A 19962-nucleotide genomic window follows, 5' to 3' on the forward strand; every position below is an offset into this window, starting at 1 on the left:
ATGTTGGATAATTTTCAGCTTCTTCAGAGCTGGAACTTCTTCCCTCACCTCCAGCCCCCCCTCCCTCCCCCCCCCCCCAATTGACATCACTTATGTATTTAAAAAATAAACAAAGTTGTCCTTCTGAAGAAGCTGCTGAAATTTGCTTGAGACTTTCTACTTATGGAAACTGTAGATGAGCAGATTTTTCCTGAGTGATATAAGGCAGTGCACGTAGTAAGTAAGCTTTTACAGGAGCACGTACTTAATCTGGAAAACGCAGACAATGATACAGTAATCGTGGTTCTTTTGGAGTTGTAAACTTGTTTTGTAAGATTAAATTAATGTTTTGGTTTTGTTTTCCTTTATATTTCTGTAAAAAACTGGCTTTTTAGTATTGTTGAAAAAGATATTCTAATGCAGATAAATGTCACCAAGTTTCAATGATTATGTTCTCTGATAATACAATGCGTTTATGTAGGGTATATAGTTATTTTCCATATTTTTAGTTGAAGTACAAATAATTTGTCTGATACTTTAAATTTCAGAAGTAGTGCCCTATAGTATATTAATGTTGATAGTTTATTCCTGTTTGAGCAAGAGAAAGATGGGTTATGGTACTAATTAGTATGAAGAGGTCTGTTTTCTGAAAGTTTTTATTCTTTATGAAAACACTGCATCTACTTTATAAACATACCTTTCTATAATTTTAAAAAATTGAGAGTATAAGAGAAAATAAGTTAACTGTAATACAGTTATAGAAGGTTTTATCAGAAGTTTAACAGTTTTCAGATAACTCTCCAATTATATTTAAATTAATTTTCTTGGGCTTTGTTTCAGTAACAGAAGCCAAAAATGATGTATGTTTACACTAATCTGTGTATAGTTGTAAAGAGGCTTGAAACACTTAATTATAAGGGCTGAATTATGGTGTCAGTCCTTGATTTATGGTTCTAATGTTAGTTAACTAATTAGAAATGTAAAATGTTCCAATTCATTTATATTTATCGTTCATTAACTGGCTATTAAGAAGTGATGGGAACTTGAGACTTTTAAAGGAATTTATTTAGCCAGATTTCTTTTTGTTTTTCTTCTACAACTAGTTTTTCTTCCTTCTGAGAATATGTTATTTTCTTGTTAACATTATGTTAATATATGTGTAAGAACTTTAAACATGTCAAGAACATAGTCTTGAAGATGCATTTTGATACCAAGCTTTCTTTGGAAAGGAGTAAAACATTTTGTAAACAAAAAATAGTACTCTGGGAACCGAATGTCAAGAGCTGTCATGCAGCAGGTTCTCATCCCCATTCTCTTTTTCCCAAAGCTTGAAAACCTGTTGTCCTTGTGAGATATTTGAGAAATTGTTAGAGTTTAAAATGAACATCTAAAATATAATTTATTTGTAACCACCTATCAGAAAGTTGCTACATTGTTATTTATTATAATTTAAAGAAAGTGTACTACTACTGTTTCTTTCCTTGGAATCTCTAAAGTTTTCTTTCCCAGCAGTATTTCTTGTTATAAAAATGAATTGAGAGGCCCAGAAGTTGGTTCTGATCGTTTTGGGGGATGTTAGGTGTTGCTAGGTAGGGCTTGGCGGCCGGAAGATGTCGCGCTGTACGGAAATATAGGGCCCCCCTCCGGATAGCCAATAGCTTTTAGCTTATGACATAAGCAGACGGAAGTGACGTTGTAAACCCAGGCTCTATAAGGCTGCACCGCTTATCAATAAGTGCCATTTGCCATCCACCACATTGGTGTCTGTGAGCTGATGGACCGTGCGGCCTGGGGTTGGCCACCGTGCCGTTCCTGAACCAGGTCACCGCGCGCCTGTGAAGGCAACATTAGGCTTAAGAAATAACGCTTCTGTTAAACAGCAAGTTCAACCTTAGTCAGTAGTGCACCCTTACAGTCATGCAGGTCAGCCACCTGCGAGGCTGCATTAGTAAGAGTGTAGGCAGTAGGTCAAGGAGAGTGTTTTTTTTTTTTCCCCTATGTTTGGTGCCTAATAAACTATCAGGCCTTCCAGATCCAATGTGGGGCTTCCCAAGTGCAAGGAACACCAACACACTTGAGCAGATCTAGCAGAGACTGCATGATGAGGGACCTGCAGGAGATGACAGATCAGTGGGGGCTGGCAGAGCTGGGAATCTTTCAGACTGCAGAATAGGCGGGTTTGAGGAGGGATCTTGTTGGCATCTTCAAATTCCTAGTAGGATGGTGTAGAGAAAATGGAGGTAAAGTCTACTTTGAGATTCATGGTGTTGGGATGAGAGGCAACTGGCACAAGCAGATTCAAGGAAATTTCTGTTTGGATATTGGGGAGGAAAAAAAAACCACAACCAAACCATAAAGGTACTCAAACAATGAAACAGGGTCCAGAGAGATTTGGAAAATCTCCCAAGGATGGAGATCTCATGTTGAGTGGTTGAAGCCTTGAGCAGCCTGGCCTGATGTCAAAGTTGACTCTGCTTTAAGGAGGCATTTAAAGCAGATAACCTCAAGAAGTCCGTTCCAACCTAAATTATTCTGTCATTCTGAAGTCTCATTAACAGAATATCCCAAACAAATATTTAAGTGACTTCTTAAGCCTAGAAATTACTTCTAAACTAAAAAAAATTGTGGGATGAAAAATTACTGAATGCAACTCAGTGGCATTTATTCTTCATGAACTAAGGTCTGATGGTCATGAAGATCTCTTATTTAGAAAAGAAATCCACAAATGTATTCCTTTTCTATGTTTTACAGTGAGAAAATTGGCTTAGATTAATTATACACCCTCAATGATACATGTTTTATTATTTGTACAGAATTTCCTAAATTTATAAACAGACTGCGACATAGCTGCTTGTGGAAATAGTGAGTCTCGTTTCAATGATCAGATATTGGATATATTTGATCTGCAGATTATCCATCCTCAAGGCTCAAAAAGGATGGAGATATTCCAGGAACTCGTTCTTGATAGGTCCTTGGGTGTCATAGAAGACTGAGTGCAGGGTCTTCAGAAATGGCCAAGGAGAAAAATGTTATTTGTGACTCACTCAGAGGTGTAAGATCTGCTGTTTGAAATTTGCAGTGTAGGTAGGAACCGATGGAGGAACTGTACACCTATGGCTCTAAGGAAGAGGAGGACAGTGAGGCATTTCTGGAAGGAGTGATTATGTTGTTGTAACTGAAATATGAAAATTGCAATAGTGCTGCATGCATATTGCTTTGACTGCCTTTATGGGTTGAGAAGGAGGTTTGCTACAAACAGAATGTCTGTTGACTATTCGTAATCCTCTAGTCTCTAGTCAAGAATACTTCCTGTCTTTGTTAACGACCATAGTTATGGTCATTTGAAAACAAATAAAAACCCAACACGATAACCACATGACTTTGAACATGACCATTTCATGGTAATTTAAAAGCATAACCAGATTTGTATAAGGAGATGCTGAAAATAATCTGAAACTTGCAGCTATTTTTTGTAATATTTTTTTCTTACTTATGGCATAAATTGCTAAGCTGGTTCATTTGATGCAATCTCATTGCATCTACTCAATCAAATATGATGTTGTGGAGATGAATTTATATAGTTGATTTCTGAAAATCCCAAGTATTATCATTTGACTGAAAAGCACAGCTACATAAATATGCATAGACCTAACTCCTAGAGAAGTAATTTCTAATTTAGAGGCTTGTAAAACTGCTCTGCTTACTGCTGTGAAGCATAGACCCCAGAAGATACATGTGAGATGATATCTCACATTCTGGGTAATGCTGCATTTATTTCTTCTAAGTCAGCAGTTCCTGGAGCTGAAACAATATGCTTTCTGGTTAAATTTCCTATATTTATCCTTTTTATTAAATAGTGAATCTTCATAGATTTCCTGACATCCTAATGTTTATTACTATTTAACTGCTATGTATTCAGTTGTTATAGATTTTTCAGGGCATGATCCTCTTTCTGTGTATAATGGGGTTTGTGTGTGGAATTAATTGGAAGTTTTATTGGGAAATAAGCTGATCTTTTGTGAAAACCTTGTCTCACTGAATTAAAGAAAACATATTCACTTGGAGTCAGAATTTAAGCTAGAATAAGTTCATTTGAGCAGGTTCTGATTTGTAATAAACAGATACAGTTTTCAGCATTGAAGGCAGATTGTGATTATGTATCATGGCCCTAAATCCTGATTTACACTTTTATACACTGTGTTGTATTTTTTCAAATTAAAAGTATCATTAGTCTTGTGCTTGTTGATTGCTCTTGGACAGTAAAAGAAATAGACTAATCATAAAGTTATAAAAACGTTTTGAAAATTAAAATGCTTCATTAATAAAAGTCCTATATGTTTTGTAAACAAGTGTGATTATTAGAAAAATTAATGCTTTTAACTTTTTAATTCCTATTTAATTATTTATTTTTAAAGCTCAAATAAGAATTATGCAGCTTACAGAGCGTTTTTAGACAATATACAATTATGAAACTTCTTTGCATGATTGCTACCACCATGTTGTTGATGTGCCTGTAAGTGGGAGCAGACAATTATTGCTTTTGCATTTGTTACTTTGAACTACAAAAGGAGAAAGGCAGGTCAGAGTATAATCTAGTTGTGACTCAAAACTCATAATATGACGTAAGATTGTACACTGATGGGGTAGAGTTGATGTGTTTCAGCTCTATTTTATATTTGGTACTAAGTTTGATATATCAGGTCCACAACTGTTTAGCAGTGATCATAATTATAGAATTAAAGCGTCTTTAATAGAACACAGTTTTTGAATTATTTTTTTTCTAGTGGAATAAAGACATTTTGCTAAAGAGTAGGCTATTAGACAAGTTAAAGATTTTTTCAGACTGTCTTCCCTAAATACTCTCTTTTCAGTTAAATAATCCATCCCTTTTTCTTGATCTACAAACAAACAAACAAACAAAAGCTTGCAAGAGCCTTTTTTTTAAAAAAAAAAAGGCTTTTAAAAGATTGTGGTACAGAATGGGAATCAGAGCTATTTCACCTTTTTGTCTAAGTGTCGTTATCTAATAATGATTTTCTTGCAGTGTTAATTTCTTTGATTTTTATTTTTTTTTCTTCCCACTTATTACTGTGGTAATCTAGTAGCATTTCTGCAGTGTAGTCTATTAAGAAAAATAATCAAAATGGAGGAATTAGTTAACAGAATATTCCAGTTTCTTTTAAGTCATAAATAACTTTCACTTTTCATAGGAATTTCCAGAAAATCCAAGAAATATTCAGAAGATTCAGGAAAGAATAATATTAATTCACTTCAGGATGATATATATATATATAAATAATATATAGAGGTAAAGAGAAATATACACACATTGCACGCATACTACAGTAGTGTTGATTTATGCTATGTGCTTCCCAAATACATACTTGGATCAGCTGTGTTGCTCTCACCAGTAGTCTTTTATAACTATAGCTTGTGAATAATAAAATACTATAAATATATAATTATTTAAAATATTTATATATTGGGATTTTAGAGCTACCAGGTATTTTTGTAATATTGATCTTTCAGGAATTTATTTATATGAAAGAGTAAAACCCCCATGAAACTGCTAAATTAAGATACTTCAAAAATGCCGAAGGCCCCTGTGTGCTCACAACTTTCCCACTCATATTTTGTCTTTTAGAACAAAATTATTTTAGACCCAATGACTTTCAGCGAGGCCCGCTTCAGGCCGTCTCTTGAAGAAAGGCTGGAGAGCATCATCAGTGGAGCTGCGCTGATGGCAGACTCATCGTGCACACGTGATGACCGCCGGGAGCGAATCGTAGCAGAGTGTAATGCCGTGCGGCAGGCCCTGCAGGATCTGCTCAGCGAGTATATGAACAACGTAAGTTATACGCTCTTATTACTGGCTGCTTCTTCATTAGATGATTAAACCTTTCTGAAGCTGATGTTATGACTAACAAAAACTATAATGTGTTTTTATACCACGAGTAAAGGTAATGCTATTTGAATTATTTACCTTTTTAATGGTAATGCTATTTGAATTATTTACCTTTTTAATATATCAGAAACGTTTGAAAGAAGTTTGGAACAATCAGAATTTCATCGGAATGTGTTTTTTTACCTGCAAAGGAAATCTGTGCTCCCCGTAGCTTCAGCATTTAAATTTGTTCTTATGTAATAAATAGCCAACAAATAGTCCCTTTGAGGTAAAATATTTTTTTATATGAAAAGTAATGGCAAGCGCAATGTAAGTGGAAAATGGCCAAAGAATTATTTTCTTAATGAAGGTGAATACAGTTAATTTTCAACAGGATTTCCACTGTGTGATGGTGGTCGTTGTGTTTGTTTATTAGGAAGTTACCTATAGAAACTCACATGAGGTGGTCCGTTTGCTGTGTGGGTTAAGCCACTGAAGGTCTTCACTTACTGTTGGAGCTATTAAATATTCAGTTGCCATGAAAATAGTGAGTTTAGCACCAGTGCTGTTCACACAAAGAAATCTATCTGTAGTATCTTCAATGTAGCTCTCAGTGTAGGGTTTCAAGAGGTGTTAAATTGTTCAATGTGTACTGAGCTGTAGTGCATAACCTTTGAGTAACTTATCCCAGAAAATGCACTCTGCCTAACATTATGTGTTACACCATGTAAGTACTATCGCTGTATACTCTGAAGGATATGTGAAAAAGTCCTAAGCAACATCAACAACCTTTTTTTATAAAAAAAAAAAAGGAAATGTTTGCAAACAGGTATTTGCTGTTTCCTGTCATTGCTACCAGTGTACCAGGTAGCAGATTTTGATCTTATTTTGCAAGAATCATCAAAATAACGTTGAAGAGGCTGTTCAAGGATGAACCTTTAATGTTGTAACTTTCGTTGGTACTGTCGTAGTTCGTAGAGCGATACAGTGCAGTATCAATAGTGCAGATTCCAGTCCTTTAGTCATTTTATGGTAGTTCAGTTCAAAATTAACTGTGATATTTTTTAAGCTGTTATTCTATACACAATAGAGTCACCTCAAGGAATAGCTGTTTCTATTGCAGAATATAAAAGCATGAATTATTTTCTTCTTAGTTTTTATGAAGTGATAGTTGAAAAGTTCTTGTACTGTGAATGAAAGCAAAGTCTGTGCTGTTGTGTTATGGGTTAGAAATTATAAAGAGAGCATTAAATAACAGGTGATGAGACTGTGGTGGAAGAGGACTTGCTGGATTGCTTCCTACAGAATGCTGCTTTGTAAAACTATTACTGTTGGGTCTAATTTTTAAAGATCTTTAAAAAAAAAAAAAAGATGGATTGTATTTTCTTATTTTATTGTGGTGCCTCTTTTTAAGCACACAGGTTTTTGGTAATGATGTAATTTGCCCTTGGACCAGAAACATACTACTTTTATTTCTGACTACATTTACAGAGGAAGGAGAGTTTTAAATGTAGGCATTTATGACCAAACTGAAGGTGGCTAATATAGTTTCATCATTTTTACTCAAACACATAATGGTGTGAGCATCTGTTTTTGTGGTTATGGTGATAATGTTTTTTGAATTTGTCTTCCTCCTTTTTTCTTTTTTCTTTTTCTGTTTTAAGTAGTCCTAGCTGCAAAATTCCTATTTTTTTTATATTATTATTTTCCTGCTTTATATTTGAATGCAATCAATTTAAGCAATTTTTACAGCTACTGTGTAAATATTGTAAGAATTAAAGTATACTGCAGTTACACAAAATGAAATATGCATCTGGCATGATAGAATTTGAGAATAATATTGTATTAAATGTTCTGTGTCAAGCCGATCCTAACAGATACCAGCCATAAGGTTCAGTTTATAGATTAAGACAGCTAGATTTTGGATTCTGTACATAAGTACAGACAGGTAAACTAGGGGTTGCAATTCAGTTGTTTAAAGATAGATGCCTAGTGCCATATTAAACGACTGGTTTACATAGTCCAGTGCTTATTTAAGCAAAGGCTCCTGAATCTGCTACTCAGAAATATTTGGATCTATCATGGGTCTTGAGTTGTATCTACTAGCCCCACTTCTGTGTCATGTACGCGCTAGGGAAGAAGAAATGGCGACACTCCTACCTTTATCAAATGATTTGAACCTCAGTTACTTAAGCTGCTGTTACAATTGATGGAGATCAGATCAATACTGCCAAGGGAACCTGAAGAACCATTCTGATGACTGTGGTGCAGTCTAATGTGAGATAAGTAAAATAACTCTAGACTCCTGACGATATTAATTAAATCCCCATTAACCAGGATAGAAGATTAGAAGCCTAGCTTGTTGGCAGCACCTGTTTAGGCATCTGTCTAGAGACTGGATTTCACCCATTTATCTGCCCTGGCAGAATCTGCTTTAGCATTTAACCATTTGCTTGAAACTCAGGGATGGATTTTCTTGGGTTCACAGTAATGGTAAGCATAACTGTATTCATTATGAGAACAGATTTCACTGGGAATTTTTTTTTTTAAAAGCTTGGATGGGTTTCAAAAGGGTAAAACTGAAAGGCATACACCAAACATGAACAGATATATGTCTGATCAAGAGTTGGCTAGAGTGTCAGAGCATATTAGCTTTGAGATGGTTTACTAAAGATGGACACCTTAAACATCTTCTGCCCATATAGCCTTAAGCCACTGCAATCCTTCTCTGGCTTTAAAGCTTGTGATGTTAATAGGACATTAATATGTTGAGTTTTTTACTGTTTGATGATATCTAGAAAATGATGAATCATTTTTTGGAAGATGATAGTTGATCAAATACACATACTGCTTTTGATGCTTGCCACGAGATAAAAAGAACTTAAAATGAATTACATGTTTTGTGTCCATATTTAAAGGATACAGGCAATGAAGTGCGGAGTATTGGCAATGCGCTGTACAGTCAGCATTAAGTCAATCCTTCTCCAGCTTAAAATTATTTCCTTCAAGTTATCTACTTTGACTTGGGTTCAGAGGGGTGTTTTGTTTGTGAACAAGAACATTTCTATTTTTGGTTGTTAAGTAGATTCTGTATTCCCTTTTACCTGTTGAATATTTACACTTCAAAATCCCATATAAATTGGTTGTGGTTTATGTGGTTCTGTCTTATATTAAATTTTCATATAAGTAAAACATTGAGTGCAAAAGAGCATACTCAGAATGGAGATGTTCTTGAAGATTCACCTGTCTTTTGCTTTTACACCAGTGGATGATATTGCAGGCATGAATTGGAAACAGGAAGGATTACAGGCAGCTGTATGAAATACAAGGTTCACTATGCAATACTGCATACTTTCTAGCATTTCAAGTGACGAATGCTGAAGGCAAAGCAAAGGGAAAAAAGAGTTTTCCCAGATTTTGTGTGCAAGATAAAGAAGTAGCTTCTGTCTGAACAATGTAGGAACCTCTACCTTTTAGGCTGTACAAGTAAACTTCCTCCACATGCAGAACATCCCCCTGTGCCTACCTCTTTCACAGACAGTCCCCTAGTAGAGAGTTGTGTGTCTTATTTTTGGTGCTCCTGTGGAGATTAAGTACATCCCTCATATCTCCATGTATATTCCCTGCACCTGTGATCTGTTTTATTGCTAAGTGCTTTACAAGAGTTTAGTGGATCAATATGCTCTGCTACATGAGAAGAGAAAATTTAACACACGTGACAATGTTGTTTCCCCCATTTTTTCATCCATTTTTTACAGATCCATCACAGGCTAACAAGTAGATAACAATATTCTAACAGTTACTTCTATGCCAGGGGTAAAATCTCTCTATGTATTATCCAGAGTTTTAATGAAGTAAAAGCTGTTTTGCACTTCAGAAGACTAGATAGATGCCACAGGTCGTCTTATAATTTGATGAGGAACTGGCAAAACAAAACTTTGAGAAGTGAGGCATAGGCATATGAGTTTAAAAAAAATGCAAAATGTTGGCAACCAAAGAAAAATATTGAAAAGGAATTCCTTAAAGAGATGGGCAGGGCAGATTTCAGCTTAGATGAGTGAAAACAGTGCTGGTTGAGCAGGGCAGATTTCAACTTAAGATGAGTGAAAACAGTGCTGGTTTTGCAGTTGTATTATATTCTGCTGTAAAGATTTTAGGAAAAGTGAAAGAAATTTGTTTGGAGGACTGAAAAGACATGGTTGGAGTTGTGTGTTTTGGTTCCTCCTTCCTTCTCCTCAGATAAATGTTTGTTCCATTTCCTAAGTGTCAGGTAAGATTTCATTTTTATATTTTTTTTAAGCTATCTTCGCTAATATTCAGATGTTTTGGTCCCACTTCAGCGGTTATTTAAGCAGTTGTTGTAGGAGGTTTTTGAATCATTATTGCTACAGGAAAATTAGCCCCATGGATCTCTACTAGTTCTATGAATAAATACGTATTTGTATAGTATGTTGCATTGACTGGAGTCTCATAGTACATAAGCCCTCTGCAAGAGGGCAATGAAATGTAAACTGTTTCATTATTGTTTCTATATCTAGTAGTACATATTACTTTTATTTGTGTTATTGTAACTCTGTCAAAATATTTTCCCAGCATGGTATCTATTATTTCTATGGTGAACTCAGCTGAACTTTAAATTCTTTTATTTCTGGGAAGCAACGGCAGGAGGATTCTCAGTCAGCTGGGTCATATGACTTTTTTTTTCAGTCTCTTACAGAAAATTGATAGGTTTTTTTTCATGTTCTTTTATGTATGTGGTAAATCAAATCATTTATCTAAAAATAAAATTACATTTCTAGACTTCTGTAGAGAAGAACTAAATGCAGCTCCACAAAAGCTCTTAATGCAATTGTTTTCCACTTGTCTAAATGAAAAATTTATGTAATGGATTTACTTTACTGGATGCTTCATGATTTGTATTGCAGGCTGTTAGGGAGCAAAGATCCTAGAAACCTGGGAATTCCAGCTCTTAAACTCAGATTCCTGGATTAGAATTACACTGTCAAACTCATATAAACCAGTGCTGAGCACTTTTTATAGCAATCATCAGGGTGGTTTTGTGTTGATGTCTGATTAAGACAAGAAAGGAAGAAAATTATATCTTTAGAAAAATATGCTTAAACAAGGATGCTTTGAATTCCATCTGACATCATCAGTTTCAGTCCCAAGCAGAGAAAGACTGGATTTCTGGGTAGTGAGTGTATCAAAGAGAAATTTGGAAAGCTGGAGTCACTTGACATTGATTCAGGTCTGCATTTGAAAAGGCATTTCCCATCTGGTTCAAATACAAGGTTATCTTCTTAAACCATTGAGCTCAGTATTAAGCCAACCTTCATTCTCTTGCCTACCTTTTCCTTTCACCCAATGCTCCTGCTCCTAGCCACCACCAACGTTTCAGAAGAGCTTGGGGTTTGTTTTTATTGTAATTGGCGTTTGGGACAGAGAACATTTCTGTATATCCAAGTGGAATGAACCATCCTTCATGAAGTCCTTCTATTATGACTGATGATCTAATGTTTAAATGTGAGGACCAGAGCACTGGAGGCTAGGCTTTTTTTGTTTCGTTGATGCTTTACTAATATCACCAGAGAAGTAATGTTGCTTCATGTTTGCTCTTTTTTCTCTAAAGTTATCACCCATTCCTGATGTCTGTTCACTGTAGCTGAGATGCTATGGGCTCTAATTTCTGTCTCCTACAGAGAAGAAATTGTTGTCTTGAAAATGCAAAATATAAGAAGAAGCAACAAGAAAGCACAAGTCTACATGCAATTTTCTTCACAAATATATCAGTAAAAAATTTGAATTGCTGAGAGCAAATTATAGTGCTGCAGTACATGAAAAAGAATTGTTCTTAATGGACAGCTGACATTATTGTGCTTGATGGGAGAATGAAAAACATGATAGTGAATGAAAATCTATAAACTCTCACGATATTGTCAGCGTCCATATTTAACAGCTCCATCTGAATTCATATTTTTAAAAAAAGTAATAATTGGTGTGTATGTTTCAATTCTGATGCTGACTTGCAGAAAGGTCAGTCTGGGTGTCAGTGAGTAGTAAATTACAGTTATGAGACAGAGGGATGTCTTGTAGCTGTCCTGAGATGAGTAATCAGGGGTGAGTGACAAGAGATTGACTGCTGGGGCATTAGCATTGGCTGATTTAGGCGTGACTGGATCAGCAGGACAATTTTTCTGTTGGTACTGTTGCTGAATTCCTAGTTTTGTGAATATTTTTAGTGGACAATGGCTTGTTCAAAGCTTCCTACTGTATTTCAAGTTGGAGATGAGGTATTTCACTATTCACTTAGCTCTTTTAGAGGCTATATGTGCAGTTTTGTCTTTCCTAACTTGAAAGAAGTGAGTAGAAACACATTCGTTATTACTGGAGGAGCAGGATGTGTTCCCAAGTGGGCAAATGTTTTATGATGTGTCACAATGTCACAGCATTGCTTCTCAGTCAGGTTAGGTTTCTTTTCATTTATGCGTCCTTCCTGAGTGCCTCAACTTCTCATGTCTGTACATAAATCACTGTCTAAGTATGCTACCTACAATGTAACTTGAGACACCTTTTAAGGAACCTTCTGTCTCTTCTTTTTTGATGAGATCATTGGAGCCTCATAGGGAATGCCCAGTATTTTTTGATACTTTTACAGACATGCTGCACTGCTTACAATTGCACAAGTGAGTTTTAATTTATTAGTTCATGTCTGTATTTTCTGGTTTTGCAAGTCTGGTTTTGCAGTTTGTTTTGTGTTTCCTGGCAGATCCAGACAACCATGCTGATGTTTTCCATCAGAAACAAATAGAAAAGCTCTGTGAGAAAGGGGGACTTTATGGCTTGGAAATGACAAATGTGCTAACAATTTGTCTTGACTCCAGGTTATGGTTGTTGCAAGTTTATGCATCCCTGTGGTGTTTCATCTGAGTAGTGTTTTATTTGGATGAGTAGATTTTTAAATTTATGAAATTAATATTTGTGGGAGTTTCTGTTTCTGAACCACAGTACTGATAGCTTTTCCCTGCTGGTGTCCACTGGCGAACATATTATAGGTGCCGCCTTTTTGCTCTTTATATTTAAAGGAAGACCATGATATGCCATGAGAAGTGTTATGTATGTCTTGTTAAAATGCAAAAACATCACGTCAATAAATCACATAAAGGTTTTTGGAATCTAAGGCTGAATTGCTGTATTAGGTTGAGTGACGTTTCTGACAGGGTATTTCCCTCCAAATTAGCATGGACATTTTCTAGACTGCCAGTAAATCCAAGCAAGTGCCTGCATGTGAAGAATTACTTTCTCACTTTCTTTTATGTCTCTATATATTAATGAAGCCCAGTGATTGACCTGAAGGCTTGGGAAAAAAAAAAGCTCTATATCATGTTACATCCCAGTGTCTCAGTGAATTCTCTTTCTTACCAATTTATTGTTACTTAGTTATTAAGTGCACTTTTACAGATCTGTTTAAATCTAGACAAACTCATTACTAGAAATTGTGCATTTAGTTTTTCCATAACTGAGGAGTGAAGGTGAACTTCCTTGGAATTGCAAACACTGCAGCAGGCTAATGCATGTAGACTTGTCCAATACTTTTTCCTGTCCAGACATCTTGGTAGATGGTGAGTCATGAAGCTAATAGGCTTTCCAATTTAACTTTCCAAATCGTATTAGGTGAAGGGTGCAGGGACACCAGGTATGTTATTCTGTTTATGTGGGTAAAAAACTCTGTAGACCTTAATGTCTCAGAATAGCTTCTGTATAATATTTTGTAGAGCAAACCACCTTAGGTAGATCTGGAAAGATATGAAGGTGCTCCTTCCAACTAGTTCCATGTTTATCCTTTCTATTCCACTTCTTATTCTTGCTGGTGTTACTTTGGATGCTACGACTGGTATTATAATGTGAACCATTTGGTTCTCAGCTGCTGCTGCTATTTTCAGATTTTTCTGTATTTTAAATCCCACAACCTCTTATTGGAAATCAGTAGAGGAGGCAAACAGAAAACAAGCCAGGGTCTGGTATGTTTTTTTCAGCAAGAGTACCCTCTCTCCACAGGAATCGATGTTTAAAAAGTAATGTATTGTATGGCATTCTAAAATAACCTCTTATTTGGGTAATAGTATATGAATGCATTGCCCCAAAAGGTCATGTAAGGTCATGTAATGTCTGTCGCTAGATACTTTGAAAGAGTAGGTAAGAGAATGGTAAAAGTACATCTGATTGTTTTGCAAAAGGGAGTTAAACTAAGTAACAATATATATATAAATATAAATACAATTTTTATGATTTAAAATCTGTTGCACACATGTAGAACTGTTCAAGAGCAGAATGGTACACCTTTTCAAAGGCATTCTCACTTTTTTTCTCTGAAACACCTTTTCGAAGGCAAATTTTGTTTAACACAACATCTTTGTTTGTAGTGGTCACTAACATAAAATGGGAAAGAACTTCTGCTTTGCTTCTCAAAATTCTGTGAATTGAAAAGAAAAAAAAATAATATTCTGAAAACCATCCAAAACAGACAAATATAAAAAGCTTGTGGTTTTTTAAAAATGTATGTCGGTATTATGGGTAGGCTCATAAAATATTTAGGAGACCTGTGAGAAATTAAGTACGAGGAAAATGATGCTAGAAGAAGATTAATGAAAGATGTCAATAGAATTTTGACACATAGTTTTGTTCACACATATGGAATATCAAAGTACTTTCTGTTATCTTGTCTAGGTTCTACTACACTTTTACCTTTTCTATAATGTCTGATTTTTCAGGAAGTATTAAAGATAAATCTTAGGCATTTATTCTCAGCTGCTATGAAACAGTTTTTAAGAGAGGTTGAAAACAATATACTATCAGAAATTAATGATACCTGTGTAGAGTACTAAATGTCACTTTGTTTATAATGGCGATAAATTGTCACATAACCTAAGTTTGGGGAACTTTTAAAATACAGAATGACAAGATTTAAAACTAAAGCAGAACCAATTATCTTAACAGCTGTGTTTTTGTTGTTGTTGGTGTTTTTAATGTTCTTCATCCTTTTCTGCTTATCAGGCCCCAATACGTCCTATACACATTTAAAATTAAGAGCCTGTTAAGTTGTGGTGGAATTTAGGCACAAGGTTTAACGTTTTGCCCAAGATTATTATATTGACAGTCCTGTTTTCTTGGAGTCATGAGGGCTGAAACTTTCAAACCACCAGTTCAGCCAGAGGTATTGTATCTTCCACAGGGCTCCTGACATCATTTTCAGTCCAAATAAGAATATAGAAGTTAATCCAGCATTAGCCAACTCAACTTTTAAGAATTATTTTTAAATAATGATGATTTTCTTGGTGTCTCGTATAATCTTTTTTAATCATTAATATTTCTAATCTAAATTTCTATCAGATATTTTTTTTCTCTGGATTTACCACTTTTCTCCCTGTCTTTGCCTTCAAAAGTGCTGAATGCCTAATTAGGAAACACTATTTTTTCCACATATAAATTCAAATGTTCCATTGTCATAAAAAATGTAAATATACAGGAGAATTCTATAAATTATATTTACACCTTTCTTTGCTCTTTATTTTAGTAGGAAGGAGTGGCTAGAGGTTAAGGCACAAGCCTGGAAGTGATTTGCCCTTTATCACTGATTTTCTAGGTACATATAGTGCTTAGTCTTCCCGGACCTCTGTTTCTCCAACATAAAAATCGAGCTGATGTCAGTCTTAATTAATTACATTTTGTCTTGCCATTTCCACATTAAAATATCCTGTAATTATATTGCAGTATTTGTGTAATAGTAGTTTTTGATTGTTGGAGAGTGTGCATAATGTCTATCTGTTCAATGACATAGGTTTCTTCTCAATTTAATTCCTTCCTTGTTAAAGACTACCTGAATCCCCTCAGTACTTGTCCTGATTTTTTTGCTGTAACTGGGCAAATAGTGAATTGCTTTGCTTTGCCTATGGAACTGAAAACTGGGGGAAGAATGACATGGGGCAGAATGAATTGGATGCAACAGTCATGGGGAAGGTTAGGTGAGATTTCATTTTTGTGATTTGTTTGTTTGTTTCTGACCAACAACCCAAGCTGCTTTCCTATAAAATGTGATCTTAATTTCCTACATGCCATAGTTTGGAATAAATGATTTACTAAGTGGACCTCAAGTTCATCAATACTTTCCCTCCAGAAAACTTGCTTTTTTGACAAATGTGTTTATTATCCCTTTTTGTTATACCTCATATACGCATGTATGCATACAAAACGTCTTTTTATACCTTACCAGAGTATGTGCTCATTTTAAACAGTACATTCAGACAAAAAAAAGTTAATAAAAAACAAACCAAGACAAACTAAAACAAGATCCCAAAACCCATTACATTTTCTTCCAGTGATTTTCCTGTTTTAGCACATTTTATTTCACATTAATTAGTTTTGTTTTTTCTAAAATGTGTTCTTAGAGAAGTACTGACATCTGCATCAGTGCCTTTATTATGCTGGAAAGCATTGCCGTAATGTTTGTGAGGCTTAGGCTATCTGACAATAATGTTGATAAAGTTATTTCTTTACCTGTAGAAAAGTACTTTATCAATCTTGTGCATATAGTGTGATTCATAACTTCTGTAATTTTTTCTTTATATTGAAGTTAGCAGTTATGGGTCATTAATCTGTTGTTTTTCCATGTCTGCAAGTCAATATCAGTATGAGAGAAGATTTTAATGCATTTTATAGTAATAGCAATATGATTATTAGCTCTGTGTATACCTGTTGTTGGTATATGGATGTTACTTTTAATATTTGCACAGTCCAGATTAACAGTTTTGTACTGTATTCTTTTGGATGCAAAGAATAATATTCCCAATGCATATAGAATTATTGGGAGTGCATCAAAGTAAAATAAGCATGGACCTACTGAAATTAGGGAGCTTTCAGAAAACCACATCAAAAATCTGTGTCTCTTGGAGGCTACATAATGTTTTCTGTTCACTTAAGGTTGGGGTTTGTAATTTTGGGTTTTTTTTTTTTGTTGGTGTGCGTAATGTGCCCAGATTCTGGTAATCATGTGGAAAACCTGAAGGCAACAATGGAAAAGTAAAGAGTAAATTAGCTGTGCAGACTCAGGTCTCTGAGCTACCTGGACTAGTTGAAGATGCCCCTGCCTGTGGCAGGGGACTTGGAGTAGATGGCTTTTAAAGGTCCCTTCTAACCCAAACTTTTCTATGATTCACTAAAAGCTGGTAGGAGGTCACATTGAAGTAGGGCAGGGATAGAAGATGTGAAGTGAAATTTGTCCCATTTAGTTCATTAGAGCATCATTTTGATAGTCAAGGATACACTTTACCACAGGTAAAGGTCAAAACTCTTTTAATTAGTAGTATCATTATGGTATTTTCACTTCAATTAGCAAGCAAAACCACAAAATTATAGTAATGTGTGTAAACCTGCAGTTCATGTATCCTGCATTGGTTTGAATTATTTGTTTTGTGTTTATGTAAGGTTTTTTTACAAATGAGAACAAGGCACTGCAAGTTAGTGAGGGAAGGGTTCAATATAATTTAAAGAATTATCACCTGAAATAAGTGTTAAATGTCCAGAAGAGGGCTCACTTGCACACCATAAGTGTTTTGTGCATCACTAAAGATCTGCATGCCGATTTAGTATAGCTGTAATCAAAAAAACAGTAATAATATATAAAAAAAAAAGGGGCTACCTTGTTTGTAGTTATCTGTAAAAAAAAAAAAAAAAAGATTTTTAGGATTTGTAGGATCTTGAGAAAAAAGTAGATTCAAAAAGTTATTTGGGGGAAAAATATATTTGAATCAAATTAATGTTAAATCATGAAGAATCAGATAGAACTGGGGTGTTAAAGTTCTACTTGCATTTTTAAAAGGCATTGATAATTTGATTTCATTAAGGATTTGGCAGGCAAGAGGTAAAAGCCCTCCTGCCCTTTTGAGATTAGTTCAGATGTATGTATATGATGCAGAGCTCAAGAATATATGCATTGTAATACAAGCTAATTTCCAAGTTGCTTTCTACAACAGTCAAATGTCTGATAATGTGAAATGAGATATGTCCATGTTTAATGAGTTTTGATATTTGACCTGAAAAATTATTTTATGACTTCCAAGATGCTGTAGAAATGCAAGGACATCATGTCTTGTGACACAGTAACTTGTCATTGTTTCCAGAACTGTGTGTTAGCCTGACATTGGGAGCACATGCAGATTCTTTTTGTATTTTTACATGAGAAATGAAAGAGAGAAAAAGCTTCTTTACTGTAATCAGTTCCCTGAAACTTCTTTGGTGAAACAGTAGGTGTGAAAGAAGATTGTTTCATTTCTTTTAAGACGACTGAGCTGAAGGAATAAGTAATTTTCCTTTTGGTTTGGATCCTTTTTGGAATTTGAAGTATTGATCCCATATTCATAACATTTAATAGCATTTGGAAACTTTGTTAGAACCCTTCCTTTTAACAGATATTGCAACTGTTCGAAATATCTTCACATGCATTTGGTTTCAACAAAGTGAAATGGAACAGTTTGTAAAGTTGTTTTATTGACGATAAAGCTGTAAACTTATCTGCTTCATAAAGTAAGCTATGATTAAGTTTAAGGTAACATGTTAACCACATATTTTCACAGTACGTATGCTATGTAGGGGGGTTGTATGTTTGTCAGATTGATGGATTTCCACCTTGACCAATTCTTTCATTAAGCAATTTTTGAAAAAGGAAAAAACCAAAGGAACACTAGAAGAATGGCAACCCTGATAGAGGCATTATAATTTTATTATGCATTAACATTGCAATGAAATTTATACATGTCGGTGTAAAATCAGAGATCCTCAAAAGATAATTCTGTAGCTTTAAGCAGGCAATGACTGAGCTCTTTCTGTCAGGATCTAAAATACCTTGGGCTGCAATGTGTAGTAATGTAGTTACTATAAGCCTGTCAAATGCATTGCCAGATAGTATTTGAATCCTGCGATCAGGTAAATTAGATTTTAATTGGGTTTTAAGAGTAAGTGGAATAAGTAGGTAAGGTAAAATTAACCAGACATATTGATTTAATGAAACCTTTGGTTCTCTTATAAGCTATTGTATTACACACCATATAATCTTTTGTTGAAAAGAGATGTCATGGTAGAGTAGAAAGAGATCAACAGTGATGGGTAAGGCAAATGGTGGTACCTAATGGAATCACATAAACATAATAACATAACCACATTATCTGGAGCACCATAAACCCAAGAAACTGGAGAAAATTGCAGTAGTTTTATTTTGTTACAGCATTTTGAAGGGAAAGAAAACAAATAAAAAGCCCAAAGCAAGTTTTTCTAAGCTGGTGGGACCGTTCACTGGGGAATTTACTGAGGCTATTGAATCGTGGGTTTTTTGATTCCTTATAGAGCAGAGGCTGCTGCAATGTGAAATGGCTAGAACATTTGCTTGTGTGTGTAATTTTTTTTTTTTTTTTTTCTGTTAACTACCTTGTGATGGTTTTGCCTAGTGGACTTACTGGTTGCATGACCTTTTTTTCTGGTAACTTCCTTTTGTCTTCCATATAGGCACATTCAGATGATTAAAATTAAAAAAAAAAAAAAAAAAGTTATAAAATTCAATCACTTGAACTCATTTGTTATTCCATTATTTTATCTTTAAACACATTTTTTATAATTTAAAACTGAGCAATGTCTATAGACTAAAGGCCCTTCAATGCAAACTTTACTGTGAATAATTTATTACATAAGTAAAACAGGTCTGCATCAGGAGTAAGATTCTGTAATAGCAAGTACTAATTTTTTAAAGATTTTCTACTTAGTAGAAAATATTAAAAGAAGAAAAAGAGTAGGGAAGTAGTAGGAGGATTTTGATGTCAGTCATTAAATCCATTAGATCTTTACAAAATTATGTCTTATCCTTCTGACTGTGTAGGTGAGCATAAACCCTTGTGCCTCATGCAGTACTTCTAATTTCTGCCTATAGGATGAGGACCATAAAGCCAAATCCCATGGATGTCAGTGAGGAATCATTTACTGTTACACAAATGTATAAGAGATTCAGTTGGGAATATAAGAAGCCTGACTTTCGGTATATAGATATAGTATATCCCCAG

The 19962-nt window shown here is 34.8% G+C and overlaps 1 protein-coding gene across 2 annotated transcripts in view; it reads left to right on the forward strand.

Moving 5' to 3' along the window:
• CTNNA2 (catenin alpha 2) overlaps nt 1-19962 on the forward strand; it is a 515720-nt gene that overhangs the window by 150674 nt on the left and 345084 nt on the right. For both annotated transcript variants that reach the window (XM_040591247.1, XM_040591257.1), the window contains exon 7: nt 5624-5827. In XM_040591247.1, coding sequence (XP_040447181.1) covers nt 5624-5827 — 204 coding nt within the window. The remainder of the gene's footprint in view (nt 1-5623; nt 5828-19962) is intronic.

This window comes from Falco naumanni, chromosome 1, assembly GCF_017639655.2.
Source record: "Falco naumanni isolate bFalNau1 chromosome 1, bFalNau1.pat, whole genome shotgun sequence".
In the NCBI taxonomy this organism is placed as follows: Eukaryota; Metazoa; Chordata; class Aves; order Falconiformes; family Falconidae; genus Falco; species Falco naumanni.